The sequence below is a fragment of the Neopelma chrysocephalum genome, unplaced genomic scaffold (assembly GCF_003984885.1).
Source record: "Neopelma chrysocephalum unplaced genomic scaffold, ASM398488v2 Primary Assembly neopelma1_67, whole genome shotgun sequence".
NCBI lineage: Eukaryota > Metazoa > Chordata > Aves > Passeriformes > Pipridae > Neopelma > Neopelma chrysocephalum.
The window spans coordinates 1,042,494-1,064,766 of NW_020897726.1; the positions used below are offsets into that span (position 1 = coordinate 1,042,494).

General features: G+C 38.9%; 2 protein-coding genes across 5 annotated transcripts in view; one reads left to right on the forward strand and one right to left on the reverse strand.

Annotated features, from left to right (window-relative positions):
• Window positions 1–22,273, forward strand: part of LOC113968341 (GTP-binding protein 10-like) — a 53,400-nt gene that overhangs the window by 23,863 nt on the left and 7,264 nt on the right. For 2 of the 4 annotated variants that reach the window (XM_027684841.1, XM_027684840.1), the window contains exons 22-26: window positions 1,140–1,244; window positions 17,837–18,030; window positions 18,124–18,215; window positions 19,311–19,455; window positions 21,885–21,958. In XM_027684841.1, coding sequence (XP_027540642.1) covers window positions 1,140–1,244; window positions 17,837–18,030; window positions 18,124–18,215; window positions 19,311–19,455; window positions 21,885–21,958 — 610 coding nt within the window. Of the gene's footprint in view, window positions 1–1,139; window positions 1,245–10,868; window positions 12,397–17,241; window positions 17,370–17,836; window positions 18,031–18,123; window positions 18,216–19,310; window positions 19,456–21,884; window positions 21,959–22,273 lie in introns of those variants that run through there. The other 2 variants (XM_027684843.1, XM_027684842.1) reach the window with 2 other exon arrangements.
• On the reverse strand, window positions 7,486–11,093 carry LOC113968344 (protein FAM237A-like). The gene is made up of 3 exons (XM_027684847.1): window positions 10,852–11,093; window positions 8,544–8,940; window positions 7,486–7,827 (listed from the first exon to the last, which is right to left on the reverse strand). Exons 2-3 carry the CDS (start codon window positions 8,923–8,925, stop codon window positions 7,802–7,804), a joined length of 408 nt encoding a protein of 135 aa, XP_027540648.1. The 5' UTR covers window positions 8,926–8,940; window positions 10,852–11,093; the 3' UTR covers window positions 7,486–7,801.

The following is a 22,273-nucleotide window of genomic DNA, read 5'->3' on the forward strand; positions in this document are numbered from 1 at the left end:
AAAGGGGCCCAAAAAGGATTTGGAGAACTACAGACTCATTAGTTTTAACTGAGTCCCTGGGAAGCTATCTTAGGCACATGAGGGACAAGTAGTTTGTCTGTTATGGATTTACCAAGGACAAGTCATGCCTTGCCAATGTGATTGCCTGAAAAAATTATTTGTTCTAGAGAAAGAGGAAGGTCTATTCTCTTGGCTTTAGCAAGGTTTTTGTCTTGTGGTAGCCTTCTTGTAGCCAAAATGGGGAGACATGGACTGAACTACATACAGGTGGACTACAAGTTGGATGAAAAACTGGCTGGACTGATGGGCTCAAAGGACAGTGGTCAGTGATTAAAGTTTAACTAGCAGTCAGTTTTGAGTGGTATTCCTCAGAGTTTATTATAGGGTTGATAATATAGGGTTGATTTAACGTTTTCATTAATTACTTGCATATTGGATCACTATCCATCCTCATCACATCCCCATTCCAGGTGTGGATGCCCCATCCCTGGAGATGTTGAAGGCCAAGTTGGATGGTGCTCTGAGTAACCTGGTCTAATGAAAGGTGTCCCTGTCCACAGCAGAGGCATTGGAACTAGATGATCTTTAAGGTCCCCTTCCAACCCAAACCATTCTGTGATTCTGACACTGAGCTGGAGGAAGCAATCCATATGCTGGGAGGTGGGGTTACTGTTCAAAAGGGTCTTGACAAGCTGGAGGGATGGGCTCATGAGGTTCAGAAAAAGAAAACATGAAGTCATTCAACGGGGATGTATTGAGGTTGTGTTGTGATGCCTCGGAACACTTGGGGACTGAAAGGCGACGTAGGTGTGTGCTGTGCATGGGGTGACAAGCTGATCATGAAGCAACAGTGCGCTCTTGTGGCGGTGAAGGCTCACAGCAGCTAATGCACAGCCGTGTTTTAGAGTACAGCCGCAGGTCACAGCAAGTGAGGATTCCCTTCCCGCCCCTGCAATGTCACGTCCATTCTGTTTTCAGATCTTCAGTACAAGAAAGAGTCACGAGCCAGAGAGATGGTATTACAATTAAAGGAAATAGAATTATCACCTCATTTATTTTGCCATTTTGTTAGTATATTTTTGAACAAGTGCAAATGACACAATTCAGATTAAAACAATTTTGCCTTTTTTTATCTTCAGAAAGCAAAAAAGCTTCAGGAAAAAACAATAGAGGCTTCCAGACCTAAATTAAAGACTCAAACTGGAGCAGTCCATTCTACTGATATTGAAGGCCTGCATACAACAGTAAGTAATCTTCAATGACACTGTTTTATTTTCATTAATATGAAAGTGGTTTGGCACTTATTCTGGCTATATATGTGCTGCTGCTTATGCTTTCTTTAAGAATGTTTATGTTGACAAGCTCCAAGTATATAAGACAGAATCTGTATCTCCTGAAAACCACCATTTCCCGTTCTGACATATCCTCAGGCAAGTAGTTGGTCAGAATGAAATTCAGATCTGCAAATAACTCTGAAAAAGTGTGGGCAAGATGGTCCCTACTTGTCATGTAGCTCTTCTGAGGCAGCCACTCATGAAAACCTTGCTGAGGTCAAGATCTCCTTCATTTATTGTTGGATAAATGTGTGATCTCTAATACATCCACAGAGGGATTCTTTGTCAGTTATTTGTTCCTGACTGTCTGCAGATAAGCCAGTCATTGTATCTGCAGAAAACTTTGGTTTTTTCTCATTTCTGTCAGTTAATTCAAGTGTGAGAAAATAAAAGCCATTGTTAAGATCTCGTTCAGGCCTAAGAGCATGTTTAGATGTTGGGTTTTGACAAGATGTGGTAAGACATGAGAGAATCCCCATTCTAGTCAATAACTGGTTTTGAGCTAGCTGGATTGTTTCTGTGTAAGCATCACAGCTAAAGAGGATTTTAGGGGGAGGGATAGTTTCATGGCTGCTTATAAGTTACTCTTATGCAAAAGGAGAAACAAGCTGAGGTGCTGTTTTCAAACTTGTACAAGACGAGAGATTCTATTATCATGGGCTCTCTGGCATGAATGAATAATGACAACTAAGGTGGCTGTAACTTGAAAAAGTAAAGAGGCAGTTCACGTTTGATGTGATGAAGAAGAGATAAGCTTAGTGAGAAGCAAGCGGATTGTCTCAAGAGTGCTGGACTAGGATTTTTATTAAATTATCTTTGTCCTAAACTTCAGAAAGATATGGAGGAAAGCATCTGCGAATGCAAGATGAAGTGAGCTGGAAAAGTTTACTTACTTGCATATATATCATTGATACTGTTAAACAGCAATATTTTGCAGAAAGTATCTGAAAAATTTAGATATAAACATGGGTGATCTGGCAATTGTTAGTAGAGAGAAATATATTGTTAGATTTTATTTTAGAGGCTTGAACCTCCAGCCAAGATTGTTCATTTCTGTGAGGATTTAAAAAGAAAATATCTTCATGATTCTATAAGAAATATTTCAATAACTGTAGATAAAAACAGGAAAAAGGTTAGTCCATTTTGCAAAATAAGTGTATTGAGAAAATGAATACATCAACAGCATCATATAAAATTCCTTGGGTACATTGCTTAGAAGAATTACAAATGACAGATATGGCTGGCAAGTTTTTTATGCAACAATTTTCTTCCCTCCTCTCTGGCAAACACCTTAGCAGCAAGGATGAAGATTAAGCTAAGATGGTTGTTGCAAACCAGTCAAGGTCAAGTAATCAAATGTGAGCCACATGCACTCAAAGAGTTGCATTTTCTGTTTCAGTAGGTCACAGTTAGAAGACAGAGCTGTCACTCAGGGATTTTTGTTCAAAGACCTAAACCTATTCAGTATAAAGAGTAGTAATGAGACTGTAAAGGGTATGCCTCTTTCAGTCGTGGAGTTTTCCTGGAGCAGTACTTGTAGGCATTTGCAAAGAGGGTCTGTTCCTTTTTTTTTTCCTTTGAAGTACTAATGTATAGCGAAAGTCTGAGGACAAAATCTGTGGCTGATATTCTATACAAATCCAAATAGCATTGCACAGCAAACTTCTATTGTAATAAAAGCTTGATTTTCTTTTTTTCAGTTCATAAGATCTGAATGAAGGCAGAAAGGCAGAGCACATAAAATCATCCTTTTTTTTTTTTATTGATGGGAACAAATTGTGAATTTAGTGTAAAGGATATTTTTAGTGGGCCTCAGAAACCTCGGAGGCATCTCCACCAGTTGAATAATATTTTCAAAAGACGGTTCATGATTTAACTTTCATCTTATTTTAAATGCTAACATGAAAGTCAAGCAGTGTATTTATTTTGTATTTCAGATCGGGCCTGGTCGCTTAGTAACTGTTGAAAGTACACCTCGTCAATTCATTCAAGGGCCACTGGCTGTTACAGACCTTGCTCGTGGAAAGCCCTCTGTAAAGGGGGGCTCAAAAAAGGATCAAAAGAGATAAAACATTGGACTCAGTCAAGAAAAAATCAGTACCTGTAGAATAGACAGTGTTCCAAACAGTGCTTTGAGTATTAATATATAGTTACCTATATGTAGATACAAGATAAAATCTATTTGTAATGCTTTGATTAATTGCTTAGAACATCTTGAGAGTAAAATTGTATTTTCCCTTAATTAATATGAATATGGGGATTTTTTTTAATAAAGTACCCTGTACAGTATGGTAGAAAGGTATGTTGACTCTAATAACTTTGTGAGCTAGTATCCACCATCAGTAGGTCTGCTATTTATATTTCCATCTCTTGCTGACACATTCCACACATTGCAGTTTAAGTATCTCATTGAGCAGGGTGATAAACTTTCACATAAACACATTCAGTTCTTCATTTTCCTGACCCACGTCGTTCTTGTCCAAGTCCATTTTGTTTCTTGAATTGCCACTTTTAGCATCAGGACTTCTGACACCTACTTCTCTCAGTCTTCATCTAAACTCTCACTTAAAAGCTTGTTTATGCCAACAGTTTCTCTGAGCCTGTTGGAGAGACATGCTGGAATGTCCTGCTCCTTATGGGTTGTTCACAGCCCTTTAAATTATCTTATTAATCTAATTATTTGTTGGGCTATTACTCATATTGTCTCCTACAAAAACTCATCCTCTTCCACCCTAGCACCTCTAGAATAGCAACACAAGCTGGTAAGCAGCAGACTTTTATGTAGATAAATCAGTTTCTAAGATATTTTCTTCTCTCTTAATTTGGGCAATGCCAGAATTTGCTATATTACAGTAGAGTAGGATTCCCTGAAGGTGTTACTTCATTTTAAAATTAGTTACTTTTAGTGCTATGGCATAAATTTCTGTGACATTGCAAGCTTGTATGCTGTGACATACAAACTCTGTCATTTTTGCCTGTAAGCAACACCTTGAGAAAAGCACAAGCTTTCACTTTGTTAACTGCCAACTTGAAGAAAGGAAATAAATTTGAACTAAACATATTCCAACTCCCTTTTTCACTTAATGAAAGAGGGATGGGATGGGTGCGTGTGTGTGTGTGTAAACATGTCGTCAAATTATGTTTGTCCCTATAATAAGACATAGCAGTGGTCACATTAAAAATAAAGGCAAATAGTTTTGTTTCAAAATAGTCTACTTAAATTTTATAAAAATAAGAACCCTAAGAAAATAATGAAGTAAAACAAAACAGCTATGAAAAATTGTACTTGAAGTTTAGAGAAGTCCCTACATGTGTACTCTCCAAAGATCAGAAACATTTTCTTATAGGCAGCTCTGTTAAACACCCCATAGTACAGTAAGAAAGTAATCTGGTACTTAAAGCTAGAGAAATTAAATTCAGCTATGCTAATTTAATGTAACTTTTTTATGCTGGCCCTCTGCTGACTGATACTTTTTAACTATAATCTACTTTCATTATGACATTTTTTCCCAAAATTATTCTGATGAAGTTTAAGTACATTTTATAAAACAACCCTGGATGTGTATTTCTTGCCTGCCTGCAAGAAATAGCTAAGGTATATAGATATTCTCTTACTGAAGTCCTCTGTGTCAAGTAAAGTCTTGCTCAGTTATTTATGTTTATATTTCTCTGACAACTCTGCAGTAGCTTTGCTCCTTTATTACTGCTTGAGAAATTGTATGCTCTATTGTCTTTTCATGATTAAAACCAAACAATAAATATTTTGCTGGGAGACCAAAGACTGTGACATTTAGAGGGTTTTTTACATGCTTGCACATATGTGAATGTGTGGGTGACTCATTACTACTGGCAGCAAGGCAAAGGCCAATTTAAAAATAAAAACAAAACATAGAGGAATTCTGTAAGTCCTTCCAATTTTTGAGGAAAGACTACAGCAGTACAGTGCAGCCAAGGTATGGATAAAGAAGAACTTTTAACTGGAAATCAGTTTTGCTTATGCAAAAACTAAATCAGGCACAAAGTGAGCCCCACAGAATATCTCCCCCAACTGCATTGTGCTTCTGCTACAGATACCCTGACTGCAAGCAAATGCTCTTGTTAATTGAGCATTAATGTAAATGAATAATGACTGGAGAAGAAAGGGGATAGAATTTCCCCAAATGCTTACATTTATACTTAATTAATTAATACTAACACAAGGCTCACTGCAGCACAGACAACATTTGATTTTCCCAGCCAGGCATGGACCATGGTCTGGCTGTCAAGGGGGCAGGGGACACATGACACCCAAGAAACTGGGCTTGCTGTCCCTGCTGTAACCTAGGGATGGAAAAGAGCAGGAGTACTGGTGGAAGAAAAGGTCTTCCCATTCCTTCCATGTCAATCCCTCATGCAGACATCCCTGGGGTATCCAGCTGTGACTTTCCATGGCTCTGTCATAGACATGTCCATCATAGTATGTCCACCTGGAATTTGTTTGCTGCTGCTGCTTATGGTGCTGTGTTCCTGTGGTTCACAATCACCTGCCCCTTTGGCGGATGCCGCAGGGTGACCACAGCACTTGATTGTTCAAGCATTCTGCAGCCGATTATGGTAGATGCTAAGCACCTTTATCTCCTACAGAAAGCTAATTCAAAGAAAAACAGTACGAAGAAAGATGAAGCCTTTAAAATTGCATAGGATACTTTGCTCTTACATTCAATTAAAAGACCACTCATACAGGAAACATCACCTTTAAGATGTTATTATAGTTTGACAATTCTGTAGGTAATGAATAAAATTATTTGTGAACAAAGGGAATTTATTTATTTGATTCATGACAGTTAAAACATTTGTTGCCAATGCAATATAGTACACCACTTTATAAACTGGATATTGCTGGAACAGATTCCTGAAACTGCTGGATTTGGGTATGTCGTGACTCTCTCTGTTTGCTCAAAAGAAAAGGTGTATTTAAAATATTATTTATGTAAGGAACTTACAGTGATATTCATTAAATCAAGAAGGGTTTCATAATTACATATAAATACATATACAAACATAAAAATTTGCATAGGAGGCAGTGAGAGAGGGGAATAAAATAATTTGGGTTTATTTCTGTGGGCGTAGGAGTGGAGATGATCCAATCTTTGTCTAAAAGGCAGTTTCCCTAAAACATGCTTTATACTGTGAGCTGAGCTCTACCCACATGAATGCTTTAGAACCCTCAGTTCGCAACTACCTAGAGGCTCCTTGAAACTATTAAAGTCTCACGGGTGAAGAGAAATCTCTCACTACTTTTTTACCCTCTCCAGAATACTGTAGGAGACAAATTTTAGAAGATGCGGTTCAATATTGTGTTTACCTAAATAAACATTTACAAATCTATGAGACTTGCTGGATATTTTACAAACTATATATGAGCTAGGCATTATGTGGGATGGATTTATTGTTACTTATGGAGGTTTATATGCCATTACTGCATAAGTACTGTTTCCTACAATAATAAAAACCAGCTGGAATCTCATAAAAGTCTAGAATACAACAAGGGCTGAACAAGCTGCATTGCCCAAGGAGTAAAGAAGAGAACAGTCAGCATTTTGTAGGCTTTTTGTGCTCAGAAGAACTGGATTACCTAGGTGGTTAATCTCCATGAATTATTTTATCCATGCTCAATGGTTTACATGGGGAACAGTAGTCAAGTCAGTCTCTCAGTCTTTCGAACCACTTGATGTAGAGTCTCTTCTCAGCTGTTACCTGCTGTGACAGGGATGGATTGCATCACCTTATATGCAGTCTTGTGTAAAGCACTGTTCTTAATGAAATGTAGGTGGCTTTTCAAATAACATATTAATAGACAAGAAAATTACTAGTCTTCAAACCTTGCTACTTAGAAAAATATTTTAATTAATTCATAGCTTAGAATAAGCAGTGATAAAATACAAAGTTTAGACTGCACAAGACATTACAATGAGCATAATCCTTCCTGTTAGCTTGATGTCACACCTCTGTTTTTTCAATTCTTAGAAGTAAATAGTATCTTGCCAGACACTGTATAAAATATGTTTGTTGACATTTTCTTCATTGCTTAATGTATAAAAATATACTGGGTTTCCATCAAAATTAACTTTTTAAAAAGAGAATTATTGGAAAAGACAAGACTACAAAAATATGACACATGCAGACTTACGAGCTTACCTGAGAGAACAAAGGTAAAACAAAGTTCAAAACACAAAAGCATTCAGACCATGCGGTGGGGAAAAGGCAAGATTGGTTGATTGCAAGACAGGAAAGCAAAAGTGACAGTGTGGGGGCTCATGTACTTATCAGTTTAGCAGTGATTAAGAACTTTATACAAGGAAAAGGAAAAAAAAACATTTAACCATGCCAAAGGATTTGTCGAAGCATCTACAATATATGCTGTGGTTTTGTGCTCCTTCATTTTGATGTTGCCTTGCTGAGGTATCTTAATTTTCTCCCCTTTCGGCCTAAAATCGGTTGGTGAAAGCAGACCCTGCAAGATTATGAAAGAAGGGTAGTTATTGTCCAAGCAAAATGTTAGGAAAGCTAGGATTAAATGATCTCCATGTTCAGTCTGAAAACCTAAATCATCTGAATGGGTACATCAGAAAAAAAAAAGTCCATTGCTGAGGAGGAAGGGAGACAACAGATCTAGGACTGGTTAGTAAGATGTAAAGCCAGTACATGATCTCAGTTCAAACTCATCCCAGACAATGATGACCAGAATCTGTCACTGTTTAATGATTCACAGTGACCATTAAATCACATTATGTGTCAGTAGTTTTAACGGGAAGAATATGGTTCAAACCGTCAGGGATTTGGTCTTCCCTTTTCACAGAGGGATAATTCCCCAAAGCTGAGACTGAAGCCTGAATACCAGGAATAGTATTGTAACTATTGTATTAATGTATTATCATTGATATGCACACAGTGATAAACAGAGAATTCAGCATCCATTTCCACACACTCCCATGTGCATACCCAACATATTTTACACTTTGTTAAATATAGAAATGTAGTACCCTAACGACTGGTGACTAATGTATTGTGAAAGCAGCTACTTTTGAACGATGCAAACACTTTTGACAAGTAGAGATAGAAAACTGGAAATTACTATATTGAGTTGTCTAAACAGTCAAGGACAAGGTTAGAGCAGTGGTTCATTTTAATGTCAGTACATAACAGACTAACACCATATCCTATAATTACCTTCTAAAGTTCTGTGTGAGTATGTGGAAGAATATTTGGGAGATGTTAATTGCCTTCTGCCCATTCCATGGGATCTTGAGAGCACACAGTCTACATACATATCCCAGAAGTTCTGGGCTAAATCATTGAAGAGTTCATTGTGCTTGGGCTTAGGGGATTCCTTTAGGAACATCATGAAGTCCCACAGAGCGATGACTGTATCTGCTACCTTGAGTTTCTTCATCTCCACCAACCCCTGGGATGATACCTCCCAGCACTGATGGTCAATCTCACCCAGGCTTGGCGGAGTTTCTTTTTGATAGTCTAGATTGGCATAAACCAAATTCACTATCAATATACAGCCCAGCTGAAGATACCACCTTCGTTTCCATACAAATTCCATACTTCAACAAGATACCTGAAAATGAAGCATATACAATCCCAGTCATTCTGCCATTATGTAGTTCAAGGGTACCCCAAGAGATTATTCATGCACATATACAGAAAAATACTTTTTTTTTCAAACCATGTAATAAATACTAGTCAATAAACTCTGACACTGAAGCTAGGTTGGAAATCGTTAATGCTGTTTAGAACATGAGACCCTGAAGCAGAAAGTTTGAAGTGACCAGACCCTATGTCAGAAAGTCTTGAGACCAAGACTTCTTCCCTTAAACTCCTGCACTTGGATCATGAGTAAAATCAGGTCAATAGCAGATGTTTAAAGAATACTAGTGGTATGCTATCAAACAAGTAGCAGAGCTATAAATAGCCAGTCTTTCATGGAAAAGCTCAAGTCAGAAAGATGGTAATGAAGGTATGGTAAACCAGACCGTACACTCTATTGGGTGAGCATAAGCACATTCTGAACTCATTCAGTAGGTGTTGAAAGACTGGAAAAAGGCAAATTCCTTTCTGGCTTATGTTAGAAAATTAAGTAAACTTTTGGCACAATTATTTCTGCCATATATTCAAAACACAGAAACTATCTGGAGAAATGGAGATGAAAAGAGCAATAATACAGGAGGCATAATGAGAACTTCAAATGCTACAGAATATGTATTCATTATTACACATGGATTCCCTCTGGGAAAAATGCAGTTTTCCTATGATGTGTATTCCATATCCTTGAGGCAAGTATAGACAGAACATCACTAAAACACCTGATAATTTATTTTTTTTATCAGTCCTTCCTATCAGGATAAAGTACAGTGGAATAGCAGTGTAAAATAAACAAACAAAAGCAAAAACAAACAAAAAAAAAAAACAAATGAGCATAAGAAGCCTGAAAAGACAGTCAAGACTCTCAGATAGTGCCCCTTATACTGGTGTCCTAAATCAATTCTCTGTCAAGTAGCTGGTGCCATACTCACTCCCACAGTTTCCAATTCAGAATGTAAAATACAATTATAAAATTATGTGAGGTTTCATGCAGATAAAAGGCAACATTTTTGGCAACTGTGCAAATTTTAGTGGGAACTTGGCCAGAACTGCAAGTGTGCTCTCCCACTCTGAATATCTCTGGCACTGTCAATATGAAAAGTTAGTCTATGATGTCTTCAGAGTGTTAACATACTGATGTCCTTTCTGCAACTCCTAGTGATGCAATTAAAGAGAGGCCAATCCATAGATAATACAACATTTATGTGAAATGTCTTTAAGAATACAGAGTTGAGGTGACACCATGGAGTTCAGGTCATACCAAACCAGGTCAGGAAACAGGACAGCTTGAAATGGGCCCTTTTGCTGTGGCCTCCAGGTCCTGGGATGATTTTTAGTTTGAATGTGTAATCACACTGCTGCAGCCATCTGAGGCCCCTAAAGTCATGTTACCTCAGCTTCAGAACCCAAGGAACTGAGACAAACTGATACCCCCCCAGCCTAGCTCCTTTTTAAAACATCCTTGGCCAGCTGCATTCCAGCAGGCAGCAGGAATAACAGCCTTAGCATCCCAAGAGTTTATCAATATGCATTAAAGTTTCTCTTCCTTGTGCTTTACAAAACTCATTCCAGCAAATAAGTAGGGATGGAAATGCTTCTCACTTCCACTTCACTAGGCACCAGCATTCAGAGAAAGGATTAACTGTCAATTTAGCTACAATGTAGGAAAAAGGCAACCAGGAAACCACCAACATTTTGAGTTGTTTTGATTTCATTTCATGTTTTAATCCAGCTAAAAACTAAAATGCTAATGGTCCACCTGAATACCTCAAACAGGAGCAGAGACCGCAGCAAACCTCTTTTAACTAGTAACTCCTACTATTCAGTACAAGACAGATGAATTTCACAGAGGTAATAACTGAGGAGACACAGCAGAAGTTGTACTTACAGTGTTTCTGTGAGGAGATGGAAAATAGTAGCCTTGAAGCAACAGAAGTCAGCCACCTGGAGAGAAAGAAAGAAATTCATGAGAGGGCTGCAAGTGCCTGGCAGCTGTTGGATGCTCCAAGGACGCCGGGATTACGCTGCACAGGGACGACTCTGCCACTGGCAAAGCAGCAGCAGCAACAGCTGAATTCAGGTCGGTGGAAGGGTGGAGGGAGCTGTGGCTGTGGCAGCCCCACCTCTTTCTGCAGCAGTCACCAGTGTCAGCCCAGGCTGGGCTGGGGCCTCACCTGGAGAGACTGCCTTCGTGGGGGTGGGTGTCAGGGAAGGGGAGAAGGCAGAGGGCTGTCAGAGGGAGGAAAACACAATGGACAGCAAATCTTTCTCCGAATCAGTAACATGAACACTCTCATTTAATGAACTCTCATTTCAAAAATCTAGGTTTCTATCCATGTTCCTGTTTGCCCACCAGAACATGTAGGGACAATGTTCAAAGTAATGGAAAAGGATAAATATATAGTAAAATTGGGTCTATAAAGGTTCATAATATGCTTTGGTGGACTTGAACATGATAGGAACAGTCTGTTACTTCAAGTGGAAATACAATGATTACTGTCTAAAAGCCAGTATATACAATATTTAAACACAAATACAAATTTGCTCTAAAATGACAGTGTTCATAATAATTAGGTATCTTCTGGAAGCCTTTGCAGCCAAGCAATGCCAACATCATTTCAAAATCTTGCTTCAAAAAGTAAGCCATGTTTGAACTTACACAGTCGTATAGACAAAAATATCTGCAAGACTGGAATACAGTTAGCTTATCTCTGAACTCTTTGTATCATTGAAAGGAGCTAAAGCACTATTAGATATAATTACTCCTTGAAATTCTAAGGCAGCTTCCATAATCAGAGGTTAAACTATTTGGAAGGCTGTAGAAAGAACCTACCTTTAAGAAAGCTCCTTCATATCACTAATAAAAAATAACATTCAGTAAGTTTTCAAGTTAAGAAAAGCTTTTCCCTTTTAGTTTGCTTTATGCACTATTGAATTTATTAGTGTGATCAATCTCACAGTGAAACAGCCAAATTTCAAAGGCATTTGAAGACATGTGAAGAAGTGGACAGTCGTGCAGCTGCTTGGCTATGGCATCAATTCCTTCTTCTCATTTCATTCCCGCTTAAAACACCCATGTGTAGTAGCACAGGATAGTGGTGCAAACACAGTGATTTCATTTTAATCCAACAGCCACTGATGGCAGCCTTCAATAACATTTCTTCATCCTACAGATTTATTTTTATCATTCTCCTCTTGCTTTTCCTAATCTAGTTAATAAATCCACCATTTTTAATTTTTAAACAAGATATTCCTAGAACACAACTACAGGAATTAAAATGCTAAGGAATAGATTTTTCTTAGAAAAATGCTTTTGAATAAAAAGATCTCTTTTTAAAATGCCACCTCATCAACAATGTTCTCTTAAGAATCTACTTATGTTAAAATTCTTCGGTAATAGCTAAAAAATGTCAAAATGATTCTGAAGGCTTTCATATTTCATTTTCCTTTCTGGTGTTATGCATCTTGTCAGTCAAGCACTGAGGGATCATCATCTGTGGGAGAATGCCATCTGGAACAAGGATGAACCCATGAATTTAAGTTGACAGAGATCACAATTATTGGCAAATAATAATCACGTGGAATGTTATGTGAAGTTTGTAGGATGAAAGCACCATAAAGACAGACACTGATTGTGTTTATTAAGTAAGTATTGTTATTACAATTTCTATTTCAGAACAAGTAAGGTCAAGGAAAGTCAATCTGTGACCACCTTCATAAAATCTAACGTACCTGAAAGCTACATAAAAGCTTGGGCTGAAGGAAAAAGCCCTTAAAACCAGGGACCCTGTCCAAGGACTTGGGAAAGCAGACTTTTTTTGAGCTAGTGACTAAATATAAAGGGGATTTAGAGAAAAATTATGTTATGTTCTTCATTCTGCAGGGGTTCAGGAAGAATTCCAAAGATGCAGCATATGCCACATGTAAACCTACAGCCTCCAGCACAACTGTTTAACACTAAGTTTTATGAGATGGCTCATATGGCTCATGGCTCATAGTAAAAGTGACTATTTCTTTGATTTTTAATTTTTTAGAATAGACAAACTGGGGTAAGATAAAATGTTTCCCTCAAAATTCTGCCAACATCAATAGTATTTCTATAGCATGTATTTCAAACTGTTGTACTTCAGCTTATTCCTTATTGCAGCTGAGGTGCCTCCATCTAGTGGGACTTTATCTTTGGCATTGGTTAGATCTCTTTATCTTTTTAAATAAAACTGTAAAATTAATACATCAATATTTTAGAACATTTGGACCTTGGGTATGTTGGTGTAGTTATTTCTTTTAATTACAAAGACTTTCATGCCAGCTTCCCAGCATTGCAATGAACCATTGTGTGGATGTTCAGAAAGGCAAGGACATGAATACCTGACTTGCATTTTTTAATTATTTCAACTCTACTTTAAATAAAGCTGTGTTGCTAAAATATTTCAGCTTAATTTCTACATATTTCCACTGAAGTTAATTCTTTCCTAGACTGAGAAGAACAGCACATATAGCACAAATTGCAAAAGACTGCTGGTGGAAGTTTTAAAATTGTTGGGGAAAGAGATTTTATGGCTTTCTCTTGTTAGAGTTGATGACAGCACTCTACCTAGTGATTTATATCATGAGAGAAAAGAAACAGAGTGGTAAAACTGTGATTTGATTTAGTTGTACCCTTGTGATTTTCAAGCAACCATATACAAGTATGTGAAGTACACAGTAAGAACAGAAAGAGCAGGAGCTGAAGCATTATTTAGCATGGAACTCAGAATACACACTGACTATGTATAAATCCTTTTAGGGACCTTTAAAATGCTATCAGTCTTTTGTATGACTGAATTATAGATATCTCTGTGACACAGGCACACTTGTACGTAAAAAAGATTGATTCATTGAAGATAAAGAATTGAGTCACCCTCTGCATCACTGATTAGCAGCTTCTGAAGCAAAGAAATAACAGAGTGATGTTCTGACACCAGGTTTGACAGTGAAGTGCTCACAGTCCTGCTACTGAAGATCAGGTATGACACACACACTAGTGATAAAATCAGTGCTGTCCTGGCATAAAAGAGAGTCTCTTTAGAGGACCAGATGCATTTCTGAAGCAAAATATTTAGACAATGAAACATCTAAATATCCTCAAACTTCAGAGTTTTATATTATTCCATTTCAGTAATTCTTAGCATCATTTATGTGTGATGAGGCACTTAATGGTATAAAAGGTTCCAGAAAATGCACAATGGCAGATTTCAAATTAAATATTACTTAATTCCCTGCTGGTATGAGCTTATTGGTATGAGCTTGCTTTGTGTTGAAACACAAGATTGATATCGAGTGTTATATCAATAAATTCAACACCTTCAACTCATAGCATACAGCTTTTCTTTATTTCTTTTTTTGGGGGTTGAGTTGTGGATTGATTACATAAGTTGAATTAACATTGGTGAGTAGCTCTGCTGGCATCTCTGGGCCAGTTAACCTGTTAATCTCGTGCTGTGTATTAGGGAAGTTCAGCACACTGATTTTAAGGCTCTGCTAAGTGGACCAGCTACAGATCCTGCTCTCAATAGTTGTAATGATTCCACAGGACTAAATTCAGAGAGCATGTACCACAAAAGCAGAACAAAGCACAAAAACAAGGGGTAATATCGTATATACTTGTATTGGCATCCAAGAAGAACTCTGGGCCTATGACTTGATCCTTAAAGAACTTTGCTGACAAACTGCTTGCCATCTGCAACTTCCCTGCACTTTCTTCGTCTGACTTAAGAGCTCTTTTGGTTATCTCCTTTTTTTCTGTTCTTTTCTATAGAATGCTGACATCATATGCTTTACCAAAGTCACAGTAGCACAATCTAACTTTTGCATATGTAAAAACTTCTGAACCTTGCCTACTATTCAGCTTGACTGACAGCTCCTTCTGTATTATGAATCATAAATCTGGACAAAACGTTCTGTTGTTTGTACTATGAATCGGCATGGTAACACAGAACAGAGAGGTCCTCCCGAATGACAGGGCCTAGTTCCCTGCCAGTACAGAAAGCTCTGTTGTACAATCACCTCGTACATTCATGAAGGGCCATATTAAAAACAGGTGTATTTTTGCTCCCACTAATTCCATGAAAAAGCTGTTTCATAATTTGATTGCAGTAACAACTAGAAACAGTGTTCTAATTTCCTGATATATTTATTACTGAATAGTACACATCTGTTTGTTCTTGTGTTTTTGCCCTGAAAATTAAATGGTTTTCATCCTTCATGTTTACCTTCCTGATATATTTATAGACAGCACTTGTGTCTCCTCTCTGATTTTGTTTTATTGAAGTAAACAAGCTGAGCCATCCTAAAATCTGTTCTTATGAAAGACTCTTAAGCTCTCTGGTGATGCACCTAACTTTCTTCTATCTCTCTGTCACTTCAACCTTAGCTCAGCTATAGAACAATTCATTAGACATTTTCACAGTACCCCAAATGAGATTTCACCAGGGCCTTAAACAATGACATTAAAACCTCCCTATTTAAATGAAATACATCTCCTGATATAATCCCTTGTCATGGTTTAATCCCAGCCAACAACTAAGCACCACACACCGCTCCCTCACTCCCCTACCAGCAGGATGGAGGAGAGAATCAGAAGGGTAAAAGTCAGAAAACTTTTGGGTTGAGATAAAGACAGTTTAATCGAGAAAGCAAAAGCCATGTACACAAGCAAAGCAAAACGAGGAATTCATTCATCACTTCCCATGGGTAGGCAGGTGTTCAGCCATCTCCAGGAATGCAGGGCTCAATCACTCGTAACAGTTACTTGTGAAGACAAAGACAGTTACTCCAAATGTTCCCACCCCTTCCTTCTTCCCCCAGCTTTTATTACTGATAATGATGCCACATAGTATGGGATACCCCTTTGATCAGTTTGGGTCAGCTGTCCCAGCTGTGTCCCCTCCCAACTCCTTGTGCACCCCCAACCCACTCTGGTGGGGTGGGGTGAGGAGCAGAAGAAAAGGCCTTGGCTATGTGTAAGCACTGCTCAGCAATTGGTGAAACATCTCTGAATTATCAACACGGTTTTCAGCATGAATCCAAAACACAGTCCCATCCTAGCCACAGTGAAGACAATTAACTCTATTGCAGCCAAACCAGCACATTTCTGTACTTAGGATGATGCCTAAGCATATCTCATTTTGACATTTCATGAGTATGCTCTTACTGATTTTATCAGGACTACAAAAAATATCAGATAAGACATCCTATAACAAACCCTTTAAGGCTTACATTTTCTTTTTCAACTTTATTTGTGGCTATCACACTTCACAATTTCTCTCCTAACTCCCATATTCTCATTCCTTCCCAGGTGATACTGTATCAAATGTTTTAGAGTATTAATATAGCAAATGTAAGTTTTTCCAAAGCTTTGCAATGAGATTGAGACCAGGTTTTAGGGTCTGTGGCCAGGTCACTTTTCTTCTTTTCAAAGATAAGCAATTATAGTCCAAGTTCGGCCCATCTCACTTCAAAGACTTAACATAGAGAGATGGGGATCCACAGGCAGCCACTCATGATGTAGCTTGTCCTCTGGAGACAGCAGTCACCAGAGAGTACAGAAGTTTCAGCCAACAAGCCCTGAGCTGGGACCCCTCAGCTAAATGCCTCAAGGACAAGGCCAGACCCATGTTTGCTATTTTCCAGTTATAAGATTCTTAACAGATCAGTTCAAAACACTTGCCGCTAGATTTTACATATTACCTGTTTCAGAACCGCAAATGAAGTCCCCGTGATCTGAAAGCACGATACGGGAGTTTTGCACTTTTTTGCTGCTGTAATAAATTCTTTTCTGCCATTCACATGATCCATCTTGCCTTGTGCCTTGGGGTGAAACTGCTTTGGTACTGAGGAAAGGCTTACACTGAATTTGGGGGACTTGACTTAGGCTAGACAACAGCCACATCGTCTCCTACTCTTCTATTTATATCACTGAAAGATTTTCTGCTCTAAGTATTCCATAACAGTACGATGCAAGCATGTCCAATGAGCAGAAATTAAAAGCATTTTGAGCTGGAACAGAGTATGTAGTTGTTAAAAATAACATGGAGCGGCAGAAAAAGCAGGTCAGTAATAAGAACAGAGTGCAAAGCTTGTGAACGTGTTTAGGCGCTGCGGGGGGCAGCTCGGTCCCGCCGCCCCGGGGCTCGAAGGTGCCGCCGGGCTCGGGCGGGCCGGGCCGGCACTGAAGCGGCGGCCGGGCCGGGCCGGGCCGCGCCTGCGCACCCGCGGGGCCGGAGCGGGGCTGGGTCTGTGCTCCGCGAGCGGCAGCGGGAGCTCCGGGAGCGCCCGCCCTCCCTCAGGCCCCTTCCCGTTCTCGCAGCCCGCGGGGCCCGGGCTCCTCCCGCCATGGTGCGGTGCGGCGCGGCGGTGCTGCGGAAGGTCAGTGCGGCCGGCCCGAGACGCGGCGGGGACGGTGCCGCCGGCGGGGCCCGGGCGGCAGGGAGGGCTGGTCCCTCTCCCGGGGCCTCTCCGAGTGTTCACGTGGCCCGGGCCGGCGCAGGCCCCGGCGCTTGCCTCCGGCAGGACCCTCCCGCGCTGCCGGGGCGCCTCGCAGGGGCCGGCGGGGCCGGGACCGGGTTATGGTGCCCGCGGTGATGCCCCACGCGTGTCTCGGGCCCGGGGGCTCGCCCATCCCGCCCCGCTGCCCGGGGCCATGCGGGCCGCGAGTGTCGCTGCCGGGGAAGATATGTCAAACACTCACTAAACAATATTTTGGAGTTTTACGCGCCTGCTTTCTGAACTGTCATTTATTGCCCTCAGAGTTCTATCCAAGCCGTTTTATACACGTTTTTGTAAAGCAGAATATGAACAGAACATAATACTGATATTGAAACTTGTTTTGTTAGTATGGCAACTTCGTAGACGATTTGCGGGTCTATGTGAGAGGAGGAACTGGTGGAATGGGTCACCCTCGTCTGGGAGGGGAAGGAGGAAGAGGTGGTGATGTCTGGTTTGTTGCCCGAGAAAGAATCACCTTAAAGGGCATTAAGGAGAAATATCCCCACAAGCGATTTGTAGCTGGAACAGGAGCCAACAGCAGGTAAGAGTCAGGTTGATGAAAGCTGTTACACACAACTTTTCCAGAAAGCAAAATGTCAGCTTGAGTTACTAAGCCTGGTTTAATTTTTCCCAGTGTTAGAGCTCTAAAAGGTGAAAAAGGAAAAGATCGTGAAGTTCATGTGCCTCCTGGAATTTCACTTGTTACTGATGATGGCAAGCAGATTGGTAAGAGCATTTACTTTATTTTAATGTATCTCGTATTTGTCACATTTATTGATAACATTAGCAGATTTCTAACACTACCATGTTTTAAGGTTAAACATTTCTCAAAATAGGTGTGTGTTTTTCTTTGTTTGGACAAAGAGTTGATAAACAAATACGCTGTAGAAACTGTTGGGAAAGCAAGGACCCCTTCCAGAAATTGGCAGTAGTTAGTTTGTATCACTAAATGCAACAGAAAGAAAATTGCTTTGCAAAAGTGTTAAAGGCCAATGTTAAAGCCAGTGATCCTCCACAGAAACATTCGAGACCTCACATAACTTATGTCTTCATAAACCCAGGTAAGTGTCCCTATAACTTTACTGAATTATGACAGTGCTTAAGAGACAAAGATCCTTGCTGAATGTCAATATTTCAGGTTACTTAAAATACATAACTGTTTTTTATTCTTTCTTTTAAAGAGTGGTGCTCGGTAGTAACCAGGAAGATCAGTTTCCATACAGTGTTCTTGAAATAGCTCTCAATGGTTCCTTTGTTGTTTTTCAGAGTTTTCTTCTCACACTGTCTAGAATTCAAACTAAATTCATAAATTACCCTGATTTGGATATTTAGCTAAAAGTGTGTGGCAAGAATTGTTTATGATGTAGGCATGTCAGTCTCTAAAGGTATCCAAATGTTCCCTTTTTTTTTAATTTTAATTATTCTGACCTAAGGGAGATATCATAACCTGCATCTTAATGAAAAAATACAGCAAACTCTTCAGACGTTGTGTAGCCACATCTCTTATCAATGCGGATTTTTCATGGTATTCTTGAATTCAAATATTGCAGGCTTCAGAACCACCATCACCGTCTTGGCCATACTTTGCCTGCCTGTACCTAGCACTTTCCTTGAGGTGATGAACTCTATGACAGGGGGTAATGCTGGGGTGTGATAGCTTTCATTTGTTTCCAAAGAGGGAGAAACACCATGACCTTGAGGGCGCAATTCTTGCAAGGAACCATACAGAAAATTTTCTTGTAATCAGAGACATTTAAGTGGTAAATCACAACTGAACTACTGCAGGGGACTGTGCTTTTTCACTACTGAACTTATTTTCAGGAGAGCTTAATGCGGCAGGAGAGAGGTTCTTAGCAGCTCGTGGAGGTCTTGGAGGCTCTTTGGCCACAAACTTTTTGCCTTGCAAAGGTCAGAAGCGAATTATTCATCTTGATTTGAAACTTATAGCAGATGTTGGCTTAGTTGGGTAAGTACTGTAGTTTGATATTAGAAAAAAAAAAAAATTTCAAATGTGATTTCAAAGAAATTTGAGAGTTTGGAGGATGAATGTTATTGTACATTTGCATCGTCACTTAAATTATTTGCACTTTACAAAAATCAGATTGAATTTAATTTTAAAATTTTTAAAGTATTGGTTATGCTTTTGTGGAAGAAGAGCTTGATGAATCAGGGTAATATATAATTAGTAATATAATTGCATTTAACAATTGCAGTGATTATCAAAATACTATTAGCTAATGTTTATGAAGTAAGTAGGAGGTGCAAAACAGAGCCAAGAGCACTATCTGTATTGCATGCTTGACTTCATGGTACTGGCACAAGTGGATCCTTTCAGTAGTAGTTTTAAAGAGAGTTCCAAGGGCTGTGTTGCCTACTCTCCCCAATAAACGGCTTGGAATGTTGGAAGGAAGTGATTACAAACTAGAATAGTAGGACTTGCTTTTCAATGTTGCTGCTTTATAGCAACATAGATAAATATATTTTTATTTGACGAAAGCTTTCAACAAACTACAGTTGTAAGAGTATTGGTCTACTCAGCATCGGCTACACATAGGTCAGCTCCACGGTCCTTATTAATAAAAACCATAGGAAACATGAAATAACAAGGAGTTCGAGTGGAAGTAATCTGATTGGTATATACCAGTAAAGAATGGAAAGATGCTTGAAGACAGCATGGTTTTCTAGCTGTGTTTTTCTTTTTTCTTATTAGAAATAATTCGGTTAATATAAAATTTATCTAAAGTTATGTAATTTTTGAGTGGTCTTCAGGAATTACGGAATTTTTTTCTCGATTTAAAGTGTGTGAAAGTATAGGAGTTCTATGACACTGATGCTTCTTTAATCTTGCATTTTGGCTTGTATTTTAGCTGACAGTTTCCCTTCAAAATGGATTTAAAAAATCATTATCAGTCAATTAGTGGAGCATATTATTTTCTTATTGAGAATATGAATCAGCCTCTGATAGTTTGTGGCTGTACTTTGATCTCTTTGTGTTTGTTACTTTTACTTTTTTACAAATGGTTTGCTATTAGATCAGGTAAAAACAACATGTAGACTTGAGAGAGGCCCATCAGGTTTGAGTGCAGGTTGTGATGTGTTAGTCTAGGTTGCAATTTAAACTTCAAAGAACATATTGTACCTCAGTGGAACCAAAATGCTCACTTGAGGAGATGACCAGAGTAACCTTCCAGAATGTCTTTTAAGCATCTTCCATCATCAGAGTGCATTAAAACTACCCTCAATAGTTTCCCTGTTATAACAAGAGTCATTAGGTTGCTTTCTTTTTTTAAGAGAGATTTGTGTACAACCCCTTTATAAAGGCCCTTAATGTAAACCAGTCTTGTTAACAGGACATGGTTCTGCACATTCAAGTGGAGAGTGTATGGTTTTCTGTGGGACACATGCTTTTTTATCTTGTGACCAACATTCAGTTGCCTATAGACACAGTGTTCTTTGATCACTGTTGCCCTGAAATAGTGTGATGAACATCTGTCTGTGAATTTGACTGGAACACAAGTCTTGTGTTGTCTTTCTGGAGGAGGTGCGAAGAATGTGGTCTATCCTTTGATGTCAGCATTAACTTCAAGTCTGGCATAGATGAAGGCTGTTGTGTCTTTTACAGCTCAGGTTAATCTTTAAAACAAGCGTGTGCTGCAATTTCAGTTTTAACTTGGGTTTCCATTTCAGTGGGTAGATGTATTCTGTGAAGAAGCTTTTGTAAAAGGTAGCATATCCCTAAAGGAATATTTTTGTTGTGATGTGCAGGTATAGCTATGCCTTGTAAACAAGTCAGGTCTGCACAGATCAGCTCCAAAATCTTCACTGGTGTTCTTTTTAGTTTACCTGGTAACAAAGCAGGTTAGTGCTAATTTCAGGATCCCTCATACAACTTTGATGCCCTAAAAGCATACACAAACTTCGCATGTCTGTGTCTATGTACGTAAAGTCCCTCTCTCTCTCACAGAGTTGGTTTGCTTTGCTATATTAGCTAAACTGTAGCACAGATATCATTGGTACTTAAATTGTAGGATTTCATGAACCATGATTTGTATGCCAAAAGACTGTAAGTCCAACTGATGAGATGTTCTTGCATGACAGGTTTTAGAATGTAAGCATAATTTACAACATTAGCTATAGCACATGAAGACTGAATTCAAGTAGACCTGGATGGTCATGCTGTATTTCTGTCCGAGTGACTTTGAAAGACTTGCCTTAAATCTATTATATGTGTATTTACATAACTCACATGCCTCCAGGTGATCTGGGTAGTAAATGAGTGCAAAAGTGAGCTGATAGCATTGAATTTCAATAAGATAATATAGTGCATTTGGAAATAAAGTATGCAGGAATCACATACTTGTTTATTCAGTGTATAAATCCCAACTTCCTTTCTAGGTTTCCAAATGCGGGAAAATCATCCTTGTTAAGCAAGATTTCTCATGCCAAACCTGAGATTGCAAGTTATGCATGTAAGTTGATACTCTTATTTTTAGAGCAGTAATATTTCACGAAAGCAAGAAGTCTTTTCTCTGACTTGGTCTGCAGGTTTATAATAAAGAATAGGAGATAACCTATGTTGCCTGATTTTTAATTACATTAAATACTTGAAAATGATACTTGCTGTTTCAGTGTCTAGTTCTTTTAAACGCCTCAGAATTTCAAGTGTACACCCTCATAGTATTTCAACCTGTGAATGCAAGGTCTGTTTATTTTCATCTCAGCTCATTTTATTCCATCTGAGATGCACCATCTCTATGGTGTATAATATCCTCAGTCTGTTGAAT

What these genes read in the sequence shown, in the direction of transcription:
- LOC113968344 (XM_027684847.1), bottom strand. Translation starts at nt 8,925, where the DNA reads ATGGAATTTGTATGGAAACGAAGGTGGTATCTTCAGCTGGGCTGTATA. An exon ending in CTCACACAGAACTTTAGAAG is followed by an intron (nt 7,828 to 8,543) that starts GTAATTATAGGA and finishes ATAATCTTGCAG; the next exon opens with GGTCTGCTTTCACCAACCGA.